The 19,845-nt window shown below is 42.6% G+C and overlaps 1 protein-coding gene across 5 annotated transcripts in view; it reads left to right on the top strand.

Annotated features, from left to right (window-relative positions):
- Positions 1 to 13,123: 13,123 nt before the first annotated feature.
- MLLT10 (MLLT10 histone lysine methyltransferase DOT1L cofactor) overlaps positions 13,124 to 19,845 on the top strand; it is a 123,707-nt gene continuing 116,985 nt past the window's right edge. Inside the window, exons 1-3 of one of the 5 annotated variants that reach the window (XM_050971618.1) lie at positions 13,124 to 13,147; positions 13,663 to 13,831; positions 17,493 to 17,572. In XM_050971618.1, coding sequence (XP_050827575.1) covers positions 13,663 to 13,831; positions 17,493 to 17,572 — 249 coding nt within the window. In that variant the 5' untranslated portion in view covers positions 13,124 to 13,147. Of the gene's footprint in view, positions 13,148 to 13,662; positions 13,832 to 17,492; positions 17,573 to 19,845 lie in introns of those variants that run through there. The other 4 variants (XM_030241749.2, XM_030241727.2, XM_030241734.2 and 1 more) reach the window with 4 other exon arrangements.

Genomic DNA, 19,845 nt, shown 5'->3' with positions numbered 1-19,845 from the left:
GTTCGTGTGTCCATGTGCATGTGTGTGCAGACCCAGATGTACGTGTAGCTATGTCTTAAAAGCAAGGGAATTTCTTTGTTAATTTTGTGGACTGTGTCACCCTCACTGGTGATGAAAGATGAACATGATTAAAGGAATGGATGTTTGTCTCACATTTCTTAAGATAAGGACACCAGAGATGCCCAGTTTTGCCAAATACATACACATGCAACTACAGAGAGTTGTGTGTATGGGTGCATACACACACAGAGGCGATCAATCAAATGTGCTCCTTTTCACGTTGAGTAGCATGCAATTTGCAATCTACACTCTATAGTGAGTAGTATTTCAGTCTTAAAACTGTCTGGCTGAAGGATAAACCTCATTAGGAAAGAAAGAGCAAAATAATATTCATAATACTTTATTGTAGACCTATTCCCATTTGTTGAAAATCATATACTTTTATTTTTGTAAACTTGTGTTAAAATATATATGCTCACCGGGAACTGCTTAGCCATGTCATTCCAGAAAGAAAATGTGTGTAACGTTTAAAATACTCCTTTTACGTGATGTTTTGATTTATTTTCATAGTATGATTATGTTTAAATACCAGTGCAATTTAGCCTGACCTCTTCCTTCTGCAAGGTAGTAATGCACACACCATTTACAGTCTTTTAAACGTTTCATTGGGAAATGCAACAGCAATGTCCACCACTGGTTGTACTAATGGGGAGAATTCTGAAAATCTTCAGGAAAATCTAAGGGTCATGTCCGTTTTCACAATAGGATTGCCACATTTATTAGAGTATTATTATTATTTATTATTATTTGCTAATGCTGGACTATGTCTTCAAGTATTGACAAGTATTAAATAAACCTTTTGCTTTCATGATGCTGTGCGGAAATACATATTTCACATGAGAACTTGATTTCTAACACTACACCCTGCTTCTAGTTACTGTTGGGCATATTTTGCTCGAGGAGGACAGAGATAGAAAGCAGCTAGAGGCTATCACAAAGAGTCCAGTAATGTAAATATAATAGGGTCAAGGAATAGTATAATAGGATCCTTCTGCTATTTTAAAGTCAGTGAAATGTGACTGCAGTAACTAAAATTTGCCCTAAGTTCTAGTCAGACAACGTATCAGAATGTATAACTTAATCTCCTAAATGTGCGGGACAAAGAAATACCAGCCATCAGCCTTGGAAAAAAAAAAAATCATAATCTGAATAACACTCTTATACCTAGAAGCTTCAGGGTTGTTTTTTTCTTTCTTCCATTTTTTCTTCTTTCTCTCTCTCTTTTTTTTTTTTTTTTTCCTTAAACAGAGATGCAATGTAGAGTTCTACTAAGTGCTTTTTAAGTTTGTGGGGGTTTTGTTTCATTTTTTTCATGGGAGCTAGAGTGTTTCTTGCACACTACAATTTTGTGCAATTTATAATCACTATGGGCTAAGACTATTTATTGAATTTAATACCCATGGTAGTTTTAAAATACTTTTTAGCAGGAGTTTCTGGACACATACTACATGCCATGTTGTTTACTGACCCATAATCAAAATGCAGTGACCTTCTACCCTTTTTTTGCCCCTTGACCCATGCTGAATTCAATGCAGCCTTTATAAATTTGCAAATCCTTGGACGTAAAGGGGATTTGGTGAGGCTTTGTTCTGAAAGGATCCTAAAAGTTTGCATTTTTAATTAGACAAAGGTAAAGCAACAAACATTGGGAAACAAGATCCTCTCTTGCACATAGGTGATCACTCTTAATTTCTGCGGTGGGAAACTACATCTTAAAAATCGTACCCTGCAAACTGAAAAGCAGTTGCAAACGAAGGAGATCAGGAGGTTATGAATTGCACCAAATTAGCAATGTGGTACAAATCACTTTCATGACGTAAGGGATAGCCAGGCCACAATCTTCCGGCGCTCCTCATCTCCAAGAACCGTGTGGATCCTGGTGACCCGGGGAGAGGGGCGAGCCAGCGATTTGATCTGGAGCTACAGGCGCATTCCCTTATCTCCTTTGCTATCAGTCAGTTTAAAGGACACCGTAATTATGATGGTGATAAAACAATGCCCGCTTATGTGTGCTGAATAAATAAAGAATGTTTACAGCCCCAGAATGTTTCAATTCCAATTAAACGCTATCAAAGAAAAGCCCCTTTTGCTCCCTCCCCCCTCCCTCTCCCCCACGACTCCCTATTTACCTTGTTGGTTGTAATATGGCCCTATGAAATAAACCGGCCTTCCAGTTTGCCATTAAGGCCACATCGGGAGGAGGGGGAGAAAGAGGAGGAGAGGGGGTGTGAGACAACATCCACTCCTGGTCCCACAATTACTTTGGGTCGCCTGCATCCTCTCTCTTTCTTAAAATTTATTTTGCTATTATTTGTTTATTTTTCAATTGGCAAAGGCGTGATGATGCAGGGGGAAAAGGCACTTAAAGATCCTGCTCCAACCACAGGCCGAGGGAGTTGGGCTGAATTAATCCAGCGCCCTTGGGCACTGGAGGAGGGGGCTGTCCCCCTCACCCCTGGCTGCCACCCCACCGGGGCCTTGGGGAGCAGGGTCTCCCCACCGCTCCTCTTCCCCCTGCAGCAGGGAGCCTTGGAAACGGGAGCCTGGAAATGCTTCCCACTCACTAAGACACAAGGATCATTTCAAATATTCATTGTATCAGCAAATCTCGTCGTAATCAGATTAAAGCAAGGTTTGGGGAGGAACTGCCTGTGTTTCTGGGTGCAAAATGCCGACTGGACTACAAAGAGAGCAGAAAATGGGTTCCTCTCCCCCCCGCCTCGGTTGCATGGGGAGAAAAAAGAAAAACAGTAATTTTTGCAAAAAAGGGACACTTTAAAAAATTGCAATTTTCCCCATTCCACCCCGGGTAGCATATTCCTCTCAGAGGTTGTTTTCCTTTTAACTTTACGCTTAGCATTTCTATATGATGCTCTTATTTTCTTGTTTTAAACTATAGAGACTATTCCTGCTGTGGAATACACTGAGGTAGATTTTCTTCATGCCAATTTGCTTTTAGCTTATCTCAGCCGAGGCAACAGCTTTTCTACATTCAAGCTTTAAAATGTATATTTCATTGAGTTGTCTGGGGTGAGGTGTTTATATCCATTTCGTGGGAGTGAGTGAAGAACTGAGTGCATTTTCAGGTCTGCTCGATAGATGCAGGCCCTTTTCCTTTTGAAAGTTTAGACTTCCAATACCCTCAATTCTACTGGCAGAATTAGGATGGACTTGGAGGGTCCTAAACGTGACCATTCACTAAGGCGGGGGGCTTGCAACAACGTGCTCGGCAACTTAATCTTACACTAAAAAGAGCAGAGTGTAAAAGAATGGAATACAAACTCTCCCGACATTTGTAGTCGCTTCCAAAGTGGACCGTGCATTTTAAAGCTGATGGGAACGTGTGTGTTTTGGAGCAAAAAGGAGAGAAGGTAAGTGTTTATCCCTTGTATCCGCCAGTTCGGGTAGAAACAATGAAAGAACAAAGGGAACCACTTCTCCGTGCGAACATTTCCCATTTTCCTCCTCCGTTTGAGCCTCACTGTAAGGGCTGGCGAGGGGACTCGCTCCAGCTTTACCTTTGGCGGCGGGTCGGGGGTGCGGGGCACGGGGAGAAAGTTGCGGGGCGGTTCAAGGAACCCCCCGTTCGTCGCCGGAGCCCGCCGCGAGCAGGAGCTGCAGATTTCATGGCTCTGGACTCACCGGACAGTCCCCGCGAGCCGCGGCCGGCGGGAAAGGGAGCGGGGCCGGGACCTTTGTGTGCGGGGTCTGCCCGGCCCCGCGCTGCCGGCGACGACGGAGCTCCCCGGTGACTGCCGAGGCGGTGGGAGAGGAAGCGGAGGTTAGGAGCCGGGGTAGGAGGGGGTGCGGAGGGAGAAAACCCCCTTGGAATTATTTGCAAATCCCATAAATCGCGTGGAAGAGCGGTGGGGGAGGGGCAGGAGGGGAACAAATACCGCGCGCGCGGGGCCTCGCGCGAACCGTTACAAGGGCCGGCAGCGACGGCCCGGGACCCACAGACACGCACGGACAGATGCACGGACACATCTGCGGGCAGACACACTCGGTGTTTAAAGCCGCGGAGAGCGGCACGACGCCGACTCGCCGAGCGGGACCGGACCAACCCGGCCCGCCCGCCATTGGCGCGGGGGCTCTCGGCCGCTGACCTTTCACCCCCCCACCCCCGCCCGCCGCTTCCTTTGCTGCCCCGACCACCTTCCTACCCACAATCCCCTGCGCCGGCCGCGCTCGTGCCGCGCTCGAGCCTCCCGCCGCTGCTCCCCCTCCCCCCGCTCCGTTTCCCCCGGCATTCCGGGAAAACCCGGGAGCGGCGGCGCCTCCCTCGGGAAGTGCCGGGGCGGGATCGGGGTGTCCCTGTGGCGGCGGCGGTAACGGCCGGGTGGGGGCGGGGCAGAGGCGGGCTCGGCCGCATTTGAACGGGAGCGCCGGCGGAGCCCCGCATACCGCAGCGGCAGAGACCGGCCAGGAATCCTGTCACCTGCGGGGCGGGATCGCTGCCCACGGGATATGCGGGGAGCTCCCTTGGCCGAGGGCTGCACGGGCCAGAAAGGGGGTCTGAGGTCCCTTCCTGCCCGCGTGCCGGGGGAGCCGGGGCGCTGGGAAGAGGATTTGCCTGTTGAATTTCATCGCTGGTAGACGTTAATCTCGTGTTTTAAAGTACCTTGTCAGTGGCTTTAAGGAAATCAAACGTGACATTAATCAAATCACACAAATGTAAACATTTATAAGTTAAATCCTAATATTATGCAATTATTTAAATCGAGCCGTGGTTTTTCCTCAGTGTCATGTTGTAGCTCGCACTCTCTTCCTCAAAAGCTTTTGAGTTTTTTGCTGGATACCGGTGTCTTGGTGTCCGCTCCATGGAGTGTGGGGACGGGAATGCACTGGGCTGCAGGTGGCCAAGGACTGTAGCTTAAATATCGCCTGGTCAACTAACCAGGCCCATCAAGGTTTAAAAGAAGGACGCTTTTGTGAATTTGAGGACAAAATTCTCAACACCTTGCATTGGTACAGTTGAGGGTTTTTTTTTCCCCTGTGGGTACGTGAAGCAGGTGATCCCGTGCACAAACTTGACAAGGATGCCCTGGGTGGCTGAGATGGGGCAGAGGTTCCTTTGCCGCCTCAGTGGGATTTTTAGGCGAGTTGACATGTGAAAGACTCACTCCATTGCGAGGAGGGAACAAGGGGCGGTGGGGAGGCGGGCTTCGACGGCAGGCACAGCACGAAGGCAAGTTTGGGGAAAGGCGAAGATGGCAGGCAGGATACGCTGGAAAGCGGCCGGCGCCGCGGGCAGTTGGCCTCTCCCCGTCTTCGCCCTTCGTCCCGGCCCTTCCCGTTCGCCTCTCCCGGTGGGGAAGAGGGGATTTGGGGGTCAGGGAGGAGAACAATGCTGAGCCGCCCTTTGTGCGCAGCACCGTCCCCTGAAGGGAGGGAGCGCGCAGTGCAGCGGGGCCGCGGCGCCTCTGTAGTGCTGCCGCTCTCCTGCGGGCAGTGCTCGCGGCATGCGGGGCAGGAGCCCGGGGCAGCGGGATCAGGGCTCCCATAGGCCGCCCGCCCGACCCCGGGATAGGCTCAGGAGCGGGGCTGGCGCCGCGCCAGCCGGGCAGCCCCGCTCGCCGTGCGGGGGCGGGAGAGCTCGGGGGCGAGCGAGTGGCTGCGAGAGTAAACTCGTGGGTGCCCTGGGCAGCGCGGCGCGGGCACGGGGGATTCCAAGGGTGAGCGGGGGTCTCCCGTCAGCGGGGCGGGCTCCGGGCAGGCCGCCCTAGGGAACGGAGCGGCGCGCGAGCCCGCAGGAAGCGGCGGCGGGGCCGGAGGAAGCGCGGCCGGGGCTCCCCCTGCTCCCGGCGCTCCCCATTGTTCCCCGGCTGCCTCTTTTCGCGCCGCTTTCCGCCGGCGGGGAGGAGGGAGAGCCCCGGGCCCCGCACGCTGTGTGCTCGCACGCAGCGGCGTGGGGGGACCCGCCGCGAAATCGGGTTCATGAGTAGAGAGGAGCCTTTAGAAGTGCCATCCGCTGAGGGAGCTCCGTGAGGCTGTAGCTCACGTGTTACTTGAAAGGTAAAAACCCCCCAACTACCGCAGCGGAATTGTACATAAAGTAACATCTGTTTCTGGGTGGATTTTAGAGCAGGACTTGTTAAAGAAATTGGGAAAAACTGCTTCGACCCACTGGATTTGGATTAATAAATGTAGCCAAAGAGAAATTTGGAAGGAACTATTCTTAAATCTGTATATAAAAACGAAGATTAATCTTATCCTGTTTTTCATATAAGCACCATGATGGATTCCCACCCCCCCCCCCAAGTGATTGTTTTATGTTGGTTTGAGATTTTAAAATACTTGATTTATAGGAAAAGTTTGTTGCATTCTTTTCTTCCTGAAAAGAATTTGAAATTAAATTTTTTTCAGTACACTATTTCAGACTGAACTTTTTCATGTATTTCCATAGGGGAAGAATTAACTAACTTGATGTTCAAGAAAATTTCCAACAAGTGCCCTTAATCATGTAAGAAAAAAAACAAAAGAAGTATTTGCACATTATTTCTGGAAGATAAAATTAAAATGTGTAGGGACTCATATTTGTTATGATGAAAGAGTTTCTAGAGAACTGGTTATTTTAAGAAAATCCTTCCTAGAAGAATTGTGATTGTTTTTAGCAAGTTATCGCCGAGTGCTTGTGAATTTATTTTAAAATATTAGAAGTGGTGCATAGACTTAAAAAAAATTAACCATTTGCCAAAAAAATTAACATTTATATGGTAATCAGTAAGAAAAAGAAATTAAAGGTTGATGTTTATGTATATCACCTAGCTGAAAATAATTCTGAAGTGACTTTTCTTCCCCCATGCACACTTTGGAAGTTGCATGCTTGCAGTCATTGTTTAAGATAATACCGTTTGAGACTTTTCTTTCACTCTTGGAAAACTTGCAGGCTTTTGTTGGACTCCTCCAAATAAAAACTCAGTTCAGTTTAGATGGTTAAAAGCATGCATATTATTCAAAAGCTGAAGATGCAATAATATATAGAAAACACCACCCTGATAATATTTAAAGGCATTAGTTGAAGATCGAGGAAAGAAAGATTTTTGTTTTGTTTTACTAGTCCTGCTTGACTATTCAGGAGATGCATTTGTTCTTGATTGCTGCTTGGGAATTTTCAGAGGGTTACTGCAAATTTAGAAGGCATCATTCAAAAGGACATTTAATACTCTTGTATTTGCTAAAACAATATATCTCTATTTGAAAACTATCTCATTGAAATGGAAGATTTAAAAAAAAAGAGGAGATCTTTTGTTGCAATTCTTCATTACTCCTTATTTTGTATTTGTGTGGAATGTGTTGGCATATTTTATATATAAATTTTTTTTGTACAGAAGAGCATTGTTGTTACTTTTAATTGGGAAGTACCATGTTATAGAAATTACCCACATTCCCGACTCTGAAGTACCGTAGTAGGATTGACAAAAAATGATCCGAGGCTTGTGCACTTAATTCAGCAGGAATGTTAAGCTTCCCATATACACCCTATGTGGTCAAGTTAGACTTTCGCTCTTAAACAGCTTTTAATGGTCAAAGTTGTACCTGGAGGAAATGTATCCATGTATATCTATATGGAATTGAAATGAGATGGTAACAAGCAGTGGGAATGCAGCTCAGTGATCGAAAGACCTTTTCTTTTTTTTTATTGCATTTGGCAACCTCTTTCTTTCAGAGACACAATACAATTAATTAACATATTCTGGGGCGTGTTTTTGAGATTGGGAAGTGGTGGCCCCTTGTTGAGAAGAAAACACTTTAAATAAAAAAGTAACATTGTCTTGTCCAAATGGTAGTGGGAAAAGCAGAGTAGTATTGCTTATCCAGCCCACGGATGCGGTTGATTTACTCCAATTTGCTTTAGCATATAACAAACCAGCTTTTCCTTTCCCACGCTTATATTAGATATATGTGTTTTTTTTATACAAATCCATCTAAAATAGCTCTGCATTTTAAGAGATTTAATGGGAAATTCAGCATGTTCTCATATGTAATATATAGTATAGATACTGTTCCTGAATTGAAATGAAATAAATGTGACCTGTGACACAACACAGTATCACAATACCGATCGTAACACAACAAACATGAAAAGAAGGCTATTAATTTATATGGAATGTTAATTTAGCAAATCCTACATAGAAATATGCCAATAGAAGTAATCCGAGGCTTGGTCTTGGAGTGATGCTATGTAAATGTACTTAATATAAATCCAGTGAATTAATACATACCTCATAAAAATCCAAACTTTGAAATGAAGAATTCTTCTTTGAAGAAAAGCCCTATGTTACATTTAAATTGCATATAATCTACATTCCAGAGTTTACTAAACCAGCTTCTCAGGGCTTATTACGGTATTAATATTCAGTATGGTTTGCTAGAAGTTTATTTCAGGTTCTTTTGTATCATACTGTAATTATCATTACTTTGACTTAACTCATATAAAAATGTGGTTAGCATTTAAATGCTTTTTTAATGTAGAGAATTATAAATTAACCATCACATTTAACTTCCTTAACTTCTATCACTTAGGGAATGTTAAATCTTTAGAAGGAAATAATCACTGCACTTAAAAACATCCTGTGCTAGGTTTCCTTTATTTAGAATTTTGGTTTGAGATTGTTCAGTCAAAGAAAATCCCTTGTTTCATGTTTACTGTAAACCTCAGTCTGAAATTAACATTTAAATGCCAACACTAGTAACAGAAGCAGTACTTGAAAACCACCAATTTTATCCATTGCTGCTAGCTAAATGGAATTCACCAAACTCTTGAAAGGTGATAATACAATTAAAAGCAAGAAAATGAATGCAGTAGTTGGTGGAATTATTTTCCCCTTTTTAGCAGTCTAAAGAATGACAAAATTTGTAAATATGTTCACATAAAAGAAAACAGCACAACATATGAAGAGGCACGGTGTCCAGGAGATGCACTGACATGACCTCCAATGCTGCTACCTGTACTCGCATGGCATGTAAATATACAGAGCAATGCAAATTCCTCATCACCAAGTGACTACATGTTAAATGTTGAGACGTCTAAATTATTGAGTACATTGCATTTGGATAGGTGTTTAATACAGATTTTAGCAATATATTAAAGAAGAGGAAGAGGAAAAAGAAAACTTTACTCTTTCTCAATACAATTTAAGAGTAAGCATGTAAAGATACATTTACTTTATTAATGTGGGTTCTGTCGACATGCTATATCCTTCATAACTGAACAAAGATAGAAGGAATTTGTTGGATCTAAGGCAGACTGCCATTTAAAATGCACTCTGTGCAAGGGTCAACATATAAGAGTTGCATTTTATTTTGTGTAAAGACCATTTCACTGCTGCCTTCCTAGAAATGAAGCCAATACCCACGATTAGAAGGTATTTCAGTGAATGTTGTTAATGATTTAAAACCACATAAACAAAAGGCAGACAAGCATCAATGTATTTTAAATGGATAATCAAGAGATAGATCATTCTCCCTATTGAACATCACTAAGCTACTCCATTTTTTCTGTTTTCAGTTGCATCTATTTAGCTGCAGTATGTATCTTTTTGCACATAGGTAAAGATCACAGCTTTGTCAACAAAGACCCAATCTGAAAATGGAGTAGAAATTACTGTGAGAAGTTTGCTTTCTGGAAGGAAGTGAGTTTTCCTGCTCTACAGCTCCAAGTCCCAATATAAATTTATGCTTTCTAACATAGTATGCATTTTATATCAAGTCAATGCTTTTTCTGTTATTTTTGGAAGATTCTTCTGATGATTATATTTAACTGGTAATGTGGCTTTGTAAATTAAAGACTTTTTCTTGTTCAGTGCTTTGTTTTATTCAGTAAAATTACAATATGATTTTGCACGTTTTAAGGGAAAAAAGTTTCAACCAAGCATTCAAAAATCTTAGTTTTACTGTTGCAGCTGATTATTTTGTAGTAAAAATTTGTGAGTACGTCTTTATTTTTGTTTATGAAACTGAAGTGCTATTCACTCATATATGCTAATGTTTTCTTGAATGCCTTAAACTTTTTAAAACAATTTGCAATTGGAGAGTGTAATTTTCTTTTACTTACACATTCATTCTGTTTGTGAAAGTAAGAAAAATTGAAACACAAAATCTTCTTTTAAGTTTCTTATATTCTAACTTGTTTAGCTTCTAGATTTTGTAGGTTCCTTTAAGCAAATTGGATTTTCTCCTTGCATTTAGATTAACAATAAAATTATTAATTCTTACTCACTGAATTATATTTTTCTCTAGTTATTTTAATCTCTTATATATCACTATAAGAAGGACAGGCTTCCATTTTTGGAAAAAGAAAATTGGCCTTCTGTGTCATGTCAGTGCTTATTAAATACTACAGTCATAAGAACATATATGCTACAAGATTTTATGTTCTGATTCCATAGCTGTTATAGGCTTAGTGTTAGCAGTATTTATTTAGTGGTAATGCATTTCTTTTCCTATTTTGCATTTCAAAGGTCTTCTCTAAATGATTGTTTTACAGAACTATCAAGAGGTTATCTAAATTTTTCAGTCAAATATTACACAATGCCATAAAGTGGTAATCATGGAGTTTCTTCCAGTCCATGTACACTCTTTTTATAGAAAGAATTAAATAGAAATCTATAAGAAGACAACAAATGTTTCATTAAATAATTGAATGTATTAGGCTTGACTGAATTTTAACTAAAGCAAAATTTTGGGATGTTCAATACTGGGCTGGTGTATTGCATGGTGTGAGATTAGAATATTTTTACTTGAAAACTATACAGTAGATTCAAGAATATACTGTTGTTGCTATAGTGCAGCTTTAATCAAGTTGTTGCAAAGTAATTAGTTTTTTCTTTGGTGATGCTGCTTTGGAAAACTAAAGATTGAGCTTCAAAATAGCTAACATAGAAAAAGACACTTGGGAATTGATTGTACTAGTTGCTTTTCAGACAAGAAATTGCAGGAAAACCTCAAAAATAAAAAGTCGTGAGAAAAATTTACAATTGTTTGTTACAATACACATTTTACTAAATGTATAAATTCATCTGACAAAATATATTTAATATATTTTTATTTAAAAATTAAATTTATCAGGGAAATAAAGGATAGATTTGCTGGATTTGCTGCTGTACTGTGACCTTTTTTTTTTTTTGTTTTGTTTTTTTGTTAGGGTTAGCAGAATCATTGAGAAAGCTTTTTAAATTAGATGTCATTTTCTTGACAAGAATGAAGAAGGGCTGCGACACTGTATCTATCAGCTTCAAATAATTTGCGTTTTTTTAAAACACCAGGATATATTATTTGCTTTATTTTCTTGCAAAGTAATTGCTTGCACCTGCAATTTTCAGGGTATTTTTATGAGCTTTTAAAGTAATAAAAATAGTGTTTTAAGTATGTTTAATAACAAATAGTTTTATTTTCAAATTTGTATTCTTCAGTGTTGATAGGACATTTGGTGCAGGGTGTTTTTTTTTTTTTTTTTTTTTTTTGAGAGCAGTCTTTGATTTTACACAACTGAAACACACTACATTTCAGTCTCCTCCCCCTCCTTTTTTTCACATATCTTAAAAATTTCTCAATTCTTATGGCTATTTGGAGCATACATTTACAGAGAAATGCTTAGAATGCGCCCGAAATGGCTGCAATAATCTCATGTTTGGTTGGGCCTTGCATGTAGGAAACTACCTCCATGATTCTTTTTTGCCTGCCTGCCATTCTTCCTCTATCAAAATAATTTCAGTTAAAACTTGAAGGAGAGAAAAGAGCTTGACCTAAGATATCCTGAATACAAACTGCAGACTCGGATGTCTCCAGGGGGTAGAGTTGTGCACATCCCACCTCTCCCTTCCATGCAGCAGTTTGTTAACTAATAAAACATCTGCACTTGTGTACAGGACTATGACAATGTATAATATATAATCTGCATATGTGTGGGTCTAGGTAGTGCTCTGTCCAGGAATGTACATAATTCGGCAGTGATTTGTACAGATACCAGCTCAGCTGCCCTTGCAACATCATCGTGAGAAATACAGCCCACACACAAATTCTGCTTCTCTGCCTTTTAGAATGATAATGAAGATGAATCAATGATATCTTCCTTGCCCAACACAAAATAAAACAAACAAACAAACAAATAAAGAAATGTTAGGCCGGGGGCAAGTGAGCTACCAGGACTTTGCAAGGCTGCATTTAATTTCTTAATGCTCCTAACAATCACCACAATTAGTTCCTTCTGCTACAGGCATACCTGCTTACAATGGAGAACTGAATAGCCTGAGATTTTCCTCTCTGCTGACCACCTCAGCTCGCTCCCCTCAGGTTTTTTTTTTTCTTCCCCCCCGCCCCTTTTAATTTAGAGAGACAACAGAATTACGGAGTTGTTTTATTAAAAAAAACAAACAAACAATCGCCCAACTTCTAGAAAGACGTTTCCACCTCTTAGTAAAAGTAGAGAGCGGCTGTGTTGAAGAACATGTTTGTTTTTGTGTGTCTGCAGCCGCCCTGGTTTCTCTATTTGTCAGATTTCCCGTTCAGCATCACTTTCGCTGCCGCGGCAGGAATAGCCAGGCAGGGCTGCATCCGCGCCATGAGTTTTGAGGGGAGAGGAAAGAGCGGGATTAATAATGCATTAGCTTTGCAGCCCCATCGCAGGGAAAATAAACAAAATAGTAAAAGTTGCGGTGAGGGCAGGCAAGTGGCGTAATAGCGAGAACGCATTAGTCCTGCAGGCACACCGAGGGGATATAAACAGGATAATAAAAGTTGGGAGCGGGAATGCATTAGTCCTGCAGTCACATCAGGGGGAAAATAAACAAGATAGTAAAAATGATTTCGGGGGGGTGGGGAGGGGGCGGGCACGGGGCGCGTCCTGCGGCCTTGGCGCAGGGGGCCCGCGGAGCGGCGGTGCGGGTGGGAGCGGGGCGCATGTCCGCCGCCTCCCCGCCCCCGCGGCCGAGGGGCGGGCGGGGGGCAGCGCGCAGCGCGTGCGGCGCTCGCGGGGGCGGGGAGGGCCGGGCGGGACGCGGCGCCGCGCGGGCTGTCCCGCGGCCCCGGCGCGCGGGGGGGCCCCGCCATGTCCCGCGCGGGGGACGGGCCGTGGCCGCGCACCGAGGTGGGTGCGAGCGCGGGCCGTCAGGTGCGCGCGGGCGCGGCGAAGGGCGGGCGCGCGCGCCGCCGGCTGGGCGCCGCGCGCGCTCCCGCGCGCGCTCTCTCGGAGGGGGTGGCGGTAGGGGGCGGAGGGGGCGCGCGCTCGGGGCGCCGCGGCGGCGCTCACGTTCCGCGGGCGGCGCGCAAACCCTCGCGAGGAGGCCCCGGGCCGAGGCCTGCCCGCCCCGCGGGCGCGCGCGTAGTGCGCCTGCGCGCCGGCGCCGCCGCCGTGCCCGCCCGCGGAGCCGCGTCCGCCTCGGGAGCCGCCGCGGCCCGACCGACACAGCCTGGCCGGTTGGTCGGGCGGGGGCGAGACGAGGCGCTCAGCCGGCGGTCATGAGTCCCGAAGCGCTGCCGCGGCGGCGGTGGCGGCGGCTGCGGCTGAGTGACTGAGGGGAGACCCCGCCGGGGGAGGGGGCAGGCGGAGGGCGAGGCGCGTGTGGCGTGCGCGGTGTTGACGACGGTGTTTTTAACCCTTAGATGGTCTCCAGCGAGCCGCTGCTGCTGCCGGTGTCACTGGAGGGTGAGTTCTCCAGTAGCATGAAGGAGATGATCGGCGGCTGCTGCGTGTGCTCCGACGAGCGGGGCTGGGCCGAGAACCCGCTCGTCTACTGCGACGGGCACGGCTGCAATGTCGCAGTGCATCAAGGTGAGCGGGCAGGCGAGGGCAGCGCACCCGCTCCGGCCTTCAGCCTCGCCACTTCCTTCTTGGTGCTCCCCGACTTCTTCCCTTGGGCCTGCTTCCTTCTCCTCCCTACCCCCCGGCCGTTTTTCCCCCCTTTTTTCCCTCCCCCTCCCAGCTCCTTCTTTTTACCCATGAAGCCTGTTTCCCCGTTTCTAAGGCCACGTGCTTTCTGGTTTGACTTGCTCTGTCATCTTCCCTCCTTCCCGTCCGTCTTTTCCCTCACGTGAGACTTAGTATAGTATGTTCTCCTGCATTATGCTTGTGAGAAAGGAAGAATTCCCCTGTCCAATTTCTTACCCTTTCCTCTTCTGCTGCATGCTTTTTGTGTCTGTGCTTCCCAGTCTGCCTCTGCACCCTGTTAACAACCTCAGCTGCAATATTTCAAAGACTCTCTAAAATTGCTTTTGGTCTTTGCAGAACTTGTTATTGTACTCTATTCTGGTATTATGCTGTGTTTCTTTTTTCCCTATGCGATCCCTGTTGTCCCTGCTTTTCCCAAGTTTGAAAAATTTATGTGAGCGGCAGCCAGGAGACAAGGAGGGTTTAGGACTGGAAGAGAGGGGTGCGTAGGAAAGACTTAGCTGTCATGTGATTTCATCTCTGCCTTTCCTTGAATGTCATTTGGCTGATGTTTCCTGGTAGATGAAGAGACTTCCTGTTGTGGTTCTGCAAGGGGAGGGTGCTGTTTGGAATGGCTGATGCTGGATTTGTTTGGCTTAGTGGAGGCTGGTTGGTTGGTTTCCAGCTCAGTTCAGGAGCTGGCATGTTCCCTCTGTGTGATTGTTTTTTTTTCTGTCAGTGGGTTGACCCTTCGTGTGAGAGCAGAGGAAGAGACAATTCTGCTGCTGACATTGTAAGAAAGGAAGCCATCATAACTTTTCCTTTATAGTAGCAGAAGTAAGGAATAAGATGGTAGTTTTTCTGTACCAACTCCTAAGCAGTCGTGTGAACTCAGTGACTGCCTTTTTGGCTGCTTACAGGTGGTGGACAAATTGGAGGAGACAGAAAATCCTAAATCCAGTTCATTAATCTGAATGCCTAGTGCATGTGAAAATGCTACTAACGCGTGTCTCATGCCTCGTCTTAAATTGTGATGTAATATAGTAGTTGGTTGTTCCAAGTATATGTTCCCTTGTAAGCTGACAAATAATGAGAAATAATAGTAATTTAAGGAGAGATACAAAATAATTAAGTTATTTTTGTTAGCATTAGATTGAACACAGAGGGGACCTGACAGGATCTCTGAAGTTAATCTGGTTTTGAATTGGTTTCCTGTCATCTTAAGAGTTGAGTAATGTTAAACCAGTAGGTTGACTGCACTTGTGGGATCTTAGGATCACGAAGAAGAGCACTAAAACCTGATTACTTTTAGAGGTCATAGCTGATACAGCTATTCCTTTTGCACTATCTTGGTCATCTTCCTTTGTATCTAGAGCCTTGCTGATATTTTCAGTAAAAGAATTGGATGATAGCAGTTGGACCTGAAATAGCAGGAACAAAAGTCAGTTGTAGAAGGTATTCCTAATATAGAGAGACACCCTTCAGCAGATACAAGAAAATGAGCTTTTTTTGTTAAAGTCATAGTTGGAATCTATCAGGAAGTATGCAAAATACTACTTGGTCTAAATCCAGAACCTGTTACAGAGATCTTAAGAAAAGAACTCCATGTTTACTGTACCACTGATGCTTTACATTTTGGATTTGATATGTCATGTGAACAAAGGTGGTAGAGGAGGCCTGTCCACTCCTCTCTGTAGTAAATGTAGTAGTCCTTGTGGTCGAAGCTGGTGGTCTGTATTTGAAGTACAAACAGCAGTATTATCCATAAAGCTTTATTAACTGCTTTGGTTGTGTTATTATAATTATTCTTAGTTTAGAGGGAACTTCAGTTGTGAAGTCATTGGCGAGTTGTGAAGGGCAAGATCTCTTCATGTGTTTAAAGAAGCTTTGCATAGTAGTGGAAGCATAAACAAAAATCTGTAAATGGTATCCTGGTATATCAGAGCACGATTGGGTGATGGCCTCGTCGAGGCTCCAGGTGTGCTCTGTTACCCTGGCAGATATAGAAGTACTTCCCTTCAACTTTGGTCTTTGCCCAGCTCATGTTGCTTTTGGATCTACTTGCCAGCCTTGTTTCTGAGTTGCATTTTATACTTGTTTCCTATTCTGCACTGTCACTTGCTAACCTAAATGTATGATTGCACATTTAAAATCTCCCTCTTAATATCTAAAGAGAAATTCAGAGTCCCCCCCATCTGTGGTTATTACAGATGGAATGAAAACAAGATTTTTTTTTTTCTCATGTTAAAGAATTTTGTTGTGCAGTAGAAAGGGGTTATCAGAATAGTTTGGCCTGTAGATACTTGAATGAAGTATTTGAAAATCTGACCACGGATCTTAATATGAGTACTTGTATGTATATAATAGGAAATGATTTCATTGACTTTCCTTCATGGAAATGAAGGTGTATTACCCAGATGTTTTTATATTACTATTGCATTACTATTTTTCATCTCTGAGCTATCACAAAATCAATACTATTTGTATAGTATACACTATACTATTTGTATAGTATAACTGTGAGTTACTAATTTAATCTCAGCTTTCTTCATAACTTTAAATTAATCATATTTTTTCCAACTTACACACTTAAACCTGATTTTTGTACTTAAGTAACATATGATTGTTGAGAATTGAGTCTGACTTATCCTTAATACTTTGGGATTGTTTTTGACCAAAATGTTTGGCTTTTTGGTTCTTTGTTTTTTGCTACACCCATACAAATAAGAGTATACTCACAGCACTTGTATTCTTTTTTTTTCGTTCCCTCTGTAGCTCTTAAGGTTGCTTGATATGTGCATTTCAAGCATGAGCAGTATTACCAAACTGCTAAACTCTTTTTTTTCTGTGGAATTTTGTCTCAAACTCTTGGGGTGCTTTTGTATACTGTAAAAATATAGATGACTGTCTTGCAGATAAATCTGTTTGTCTGAAAATCTCTTTCCTAAGGATTTATGTTGTAGCCTGGCTCAAGTTGCAACTAATCCAAGTCCTGATGCTGAGTTCAGTTTGTATTTACAGCTCTGTGAATTTTCTGGGCTAAAAAAGCAAACTTTGCCTTTGTTCAGTTCACTATGGATTGTCTGGTTAGGACCAGTTAATGTTCTTATAAGAGTAAGAAAACTGGATAGTAAGCGTATGAATAAGTGCCTTAGGAAGAGCTCAGGTTTGTTAGTTACTTTTAGTTTTCTCATAAAAAACCCCCTCATAATAACAAGCATCCAACATTTACAGTGAAGTGTCTCACCTGTTTTGCAGGTAAATAAATAGCAATACAGGTCACATATGAAATGTTGCTGCTTTTGAATGGTTATGTCACTTTTCAAGTGAATGTGTTCTTTTTTCATTGAGCAAATCCTGCATAATTTTTAAAATCTAAGCTTGTTGTACTTAATTTCTTGTAATTCTGTGATAGGATTTAATGTGCAATGTATAGCTGTCAATTTGGTTTTCTTGATAATTAAAATTATGTGAGATCAACTAATAGTAAGCTTCTTTTAGAACATATTATTAGTATTGTCGTGCTGTTCATGTTTGCTGAAATGTTTTGTCTTGTTCAAAACAGCTTGCTATGGAATTGTTCAAGTACCCACTGGACCATGGTTTTGCAGAAAGTGTGAATCTCAGGAAAGAGCAGCCAGAGTGGTATGTGTTTTGTTTATTAAGTAATGCTAGTTATAATCCTTGTGTGGATAATATTTACCCAAGTGTTACAGTAATAACAGAAGAGAAGTTTGCTTTCTTTTGTAATTCCTCTAAATGCTTTTCAGAAAGACCAGTTCCTTTCTTATTTTTTTAAAGTGGAAATATATAACTGTCTCTGAAGTATTCTGACAGTGTCAGGGTGTGGGGTTTTTATTTTTTAGGTGGTGGGGGTTTTTTAGTTAGTTAGTTAGTTTGGTTTTTATCCTTTTTTGTTTTTTTTTTGGTCCATGGTGTAGGTTTTGGTTAATTTTGTCAGTTTAACACTTACATAGCTAGGTACAGGAAGTAAATAAAATCTATGTCCAGTTTTCTTTAACAGCTACCTTAGGTTGCCAGTTAAAAGCTCCAGTTTAGGAACACTCCCAGGAAGAACTGTTGTTAATTTCAAAAACTAATGCTTACTTGGAGTGTAATACTTAGAATTGAAGAAGTATTTTCTTTCTGCTTTTTCTAATTCTTTTATGGTAGATATTGGGGATTCAGCACCAGTGTGTACTGTTCTTTTTTTTACCATGGTTACGTGAGGTCTTGGTTTGGTCAGACCTGTATGTCTGTTAGATGAAACAGGGTGATGTCAGGCATTTTTAGAAAGTGAGAATCCCATTTCTCCCTACTTGGCACTTCTTAGTTTGTCCTCCAGCAAAAGATGAACTGGGAGAAGTGAGAGTATTTAGAAAGACTAAGCTGTTCCTTTGCCTCTGAAAAAAAATTCATCAGAAGAGAAGGTGGTGCAGCATCTTAGAGCAGTGTGTAAACTGTTTCTAATGTTCATATCTAAAAACAAATGAGGAGTCAAGACCAAATTTTCAGTTACTGTCAGTGTCTATCAGTGTATTTACATGACCTGCTTGCTGTACCTATTTCCTTTTCTAATATAAAGTGCTATAGCGGTTGTGAGACTTACTGTTGAATGAATTTTTGGTGCAGGTCTAAAGAATCTCATTCATCTGTTTTTTCTCACTTTTTGCCACTAATGTGTTCATAATGCCCAAGGTAATTGAGACTGACTTAGTTCTTCCAAAACAGACCTGTTGGTGGGAGCAAGAAGGGATTGAGTTTTGTATGCTCTTCAAGTATTTGTCAATAGAAAATCAAAACCCTTTCTAAAGAAAGGCTATTTCTTTTCATGGGGAGGACCATCAGCTATGTGAACTTGTAAGAGTAGCATTTTTTAGTGTTGCTGAGTTTGATGTGTATAAGTTGATAGCAAAGTTAAAAATATAGAGGAGAGAGAAAGACAGCTGGTGACTACAAGAGGATTTTCCAAGAGTATGATTGGGAATCCTTGTGCTTTGGGATGTAGTTAATCCTAGCTTCTTGTGATATGAGGAGTGTAAGAGAACTGTCCAGAGTTCTATAATTAACAGTGTCTCACTGCATTATGATAGTTTCTTGGGTTTACCAAGAGAATAGCTTTGATGGACTACTTTACTTTGCTGTTTGAAGTGAAGAAGTAACAGTGCTAACTGAATTTTCTGCCTGGTGTATTCTCTTCTTGTTTCCACCAAACAGTGTCTGTTTAGTTCAGCAGGTTGGTTACTGATTTTGTTTTGAAAAAAGAAATTCCATTTGTAATGTAGTGTAGGTTTAAGTGGTTCTCAGGTGAAACCAATTGCACTTGAGTTATAACAGCTGAAGTTTTAACAGCTATTTGTATGTTAGTGAGTTAGAAACATGGTGGCTGTTTCTGAGGTGTCTTGGAGCAGCTCTTGCCATTCAGAAACTAAACTCAAGCCCTGACCTCAGTATGGAAACTGGAGCTTTACAGTAAGCAGTTTACCAGACCCAGAAGTTTTAACAGACTTGCTTAGAAAAGCAAACATCCTTATCATCACTGTATGAGACTGAAGCTTAGTTTTTCTTTTGGCTTTTTTGCCTATAGTCAAAACCAGAATTAAATTAACCATATTACATTGACTGTGCTTCTGCTTACTTACTTTCTGTTTTTAAAAAGAACTCAGTATTGCGCTCAAGGCATATTTTTCCATGCTGATGCTGTGTTGTGTGTTTTCGGGGTGTGTTTCTTGGTTGTTTTTCTTTTTTAGGCTTCAGTTGCTGGGCAAATACATTCATTCTGATAAGCAGCTGTAGTTAATTGCTCACACTAAAGTTAGTCTTGCTTTAACAATGAAGAGGAATGGACTAACTCAGGAACACATAATGAAAGTTGGTGGGTCACCAGAGAAGTTCACTTTACAGCAGACTAGGACAGG

This window comes from Serinus canaria, chromosome 2, assembly GCF_022539315.1.
Source record: "Serinus canaria isolate serCan28SL12 chromosome 2, serCan2020, whole genome shotgun sequence".
Lineage (NCBI taxonomy): Eukaryota > Metazoa > Chordata > Aves > Passeriformes > Fringillidae > Serinus > Serinus canaria.
This window is presented reverse-complemented; position numbering and strand designations above follow the sequence as displayed.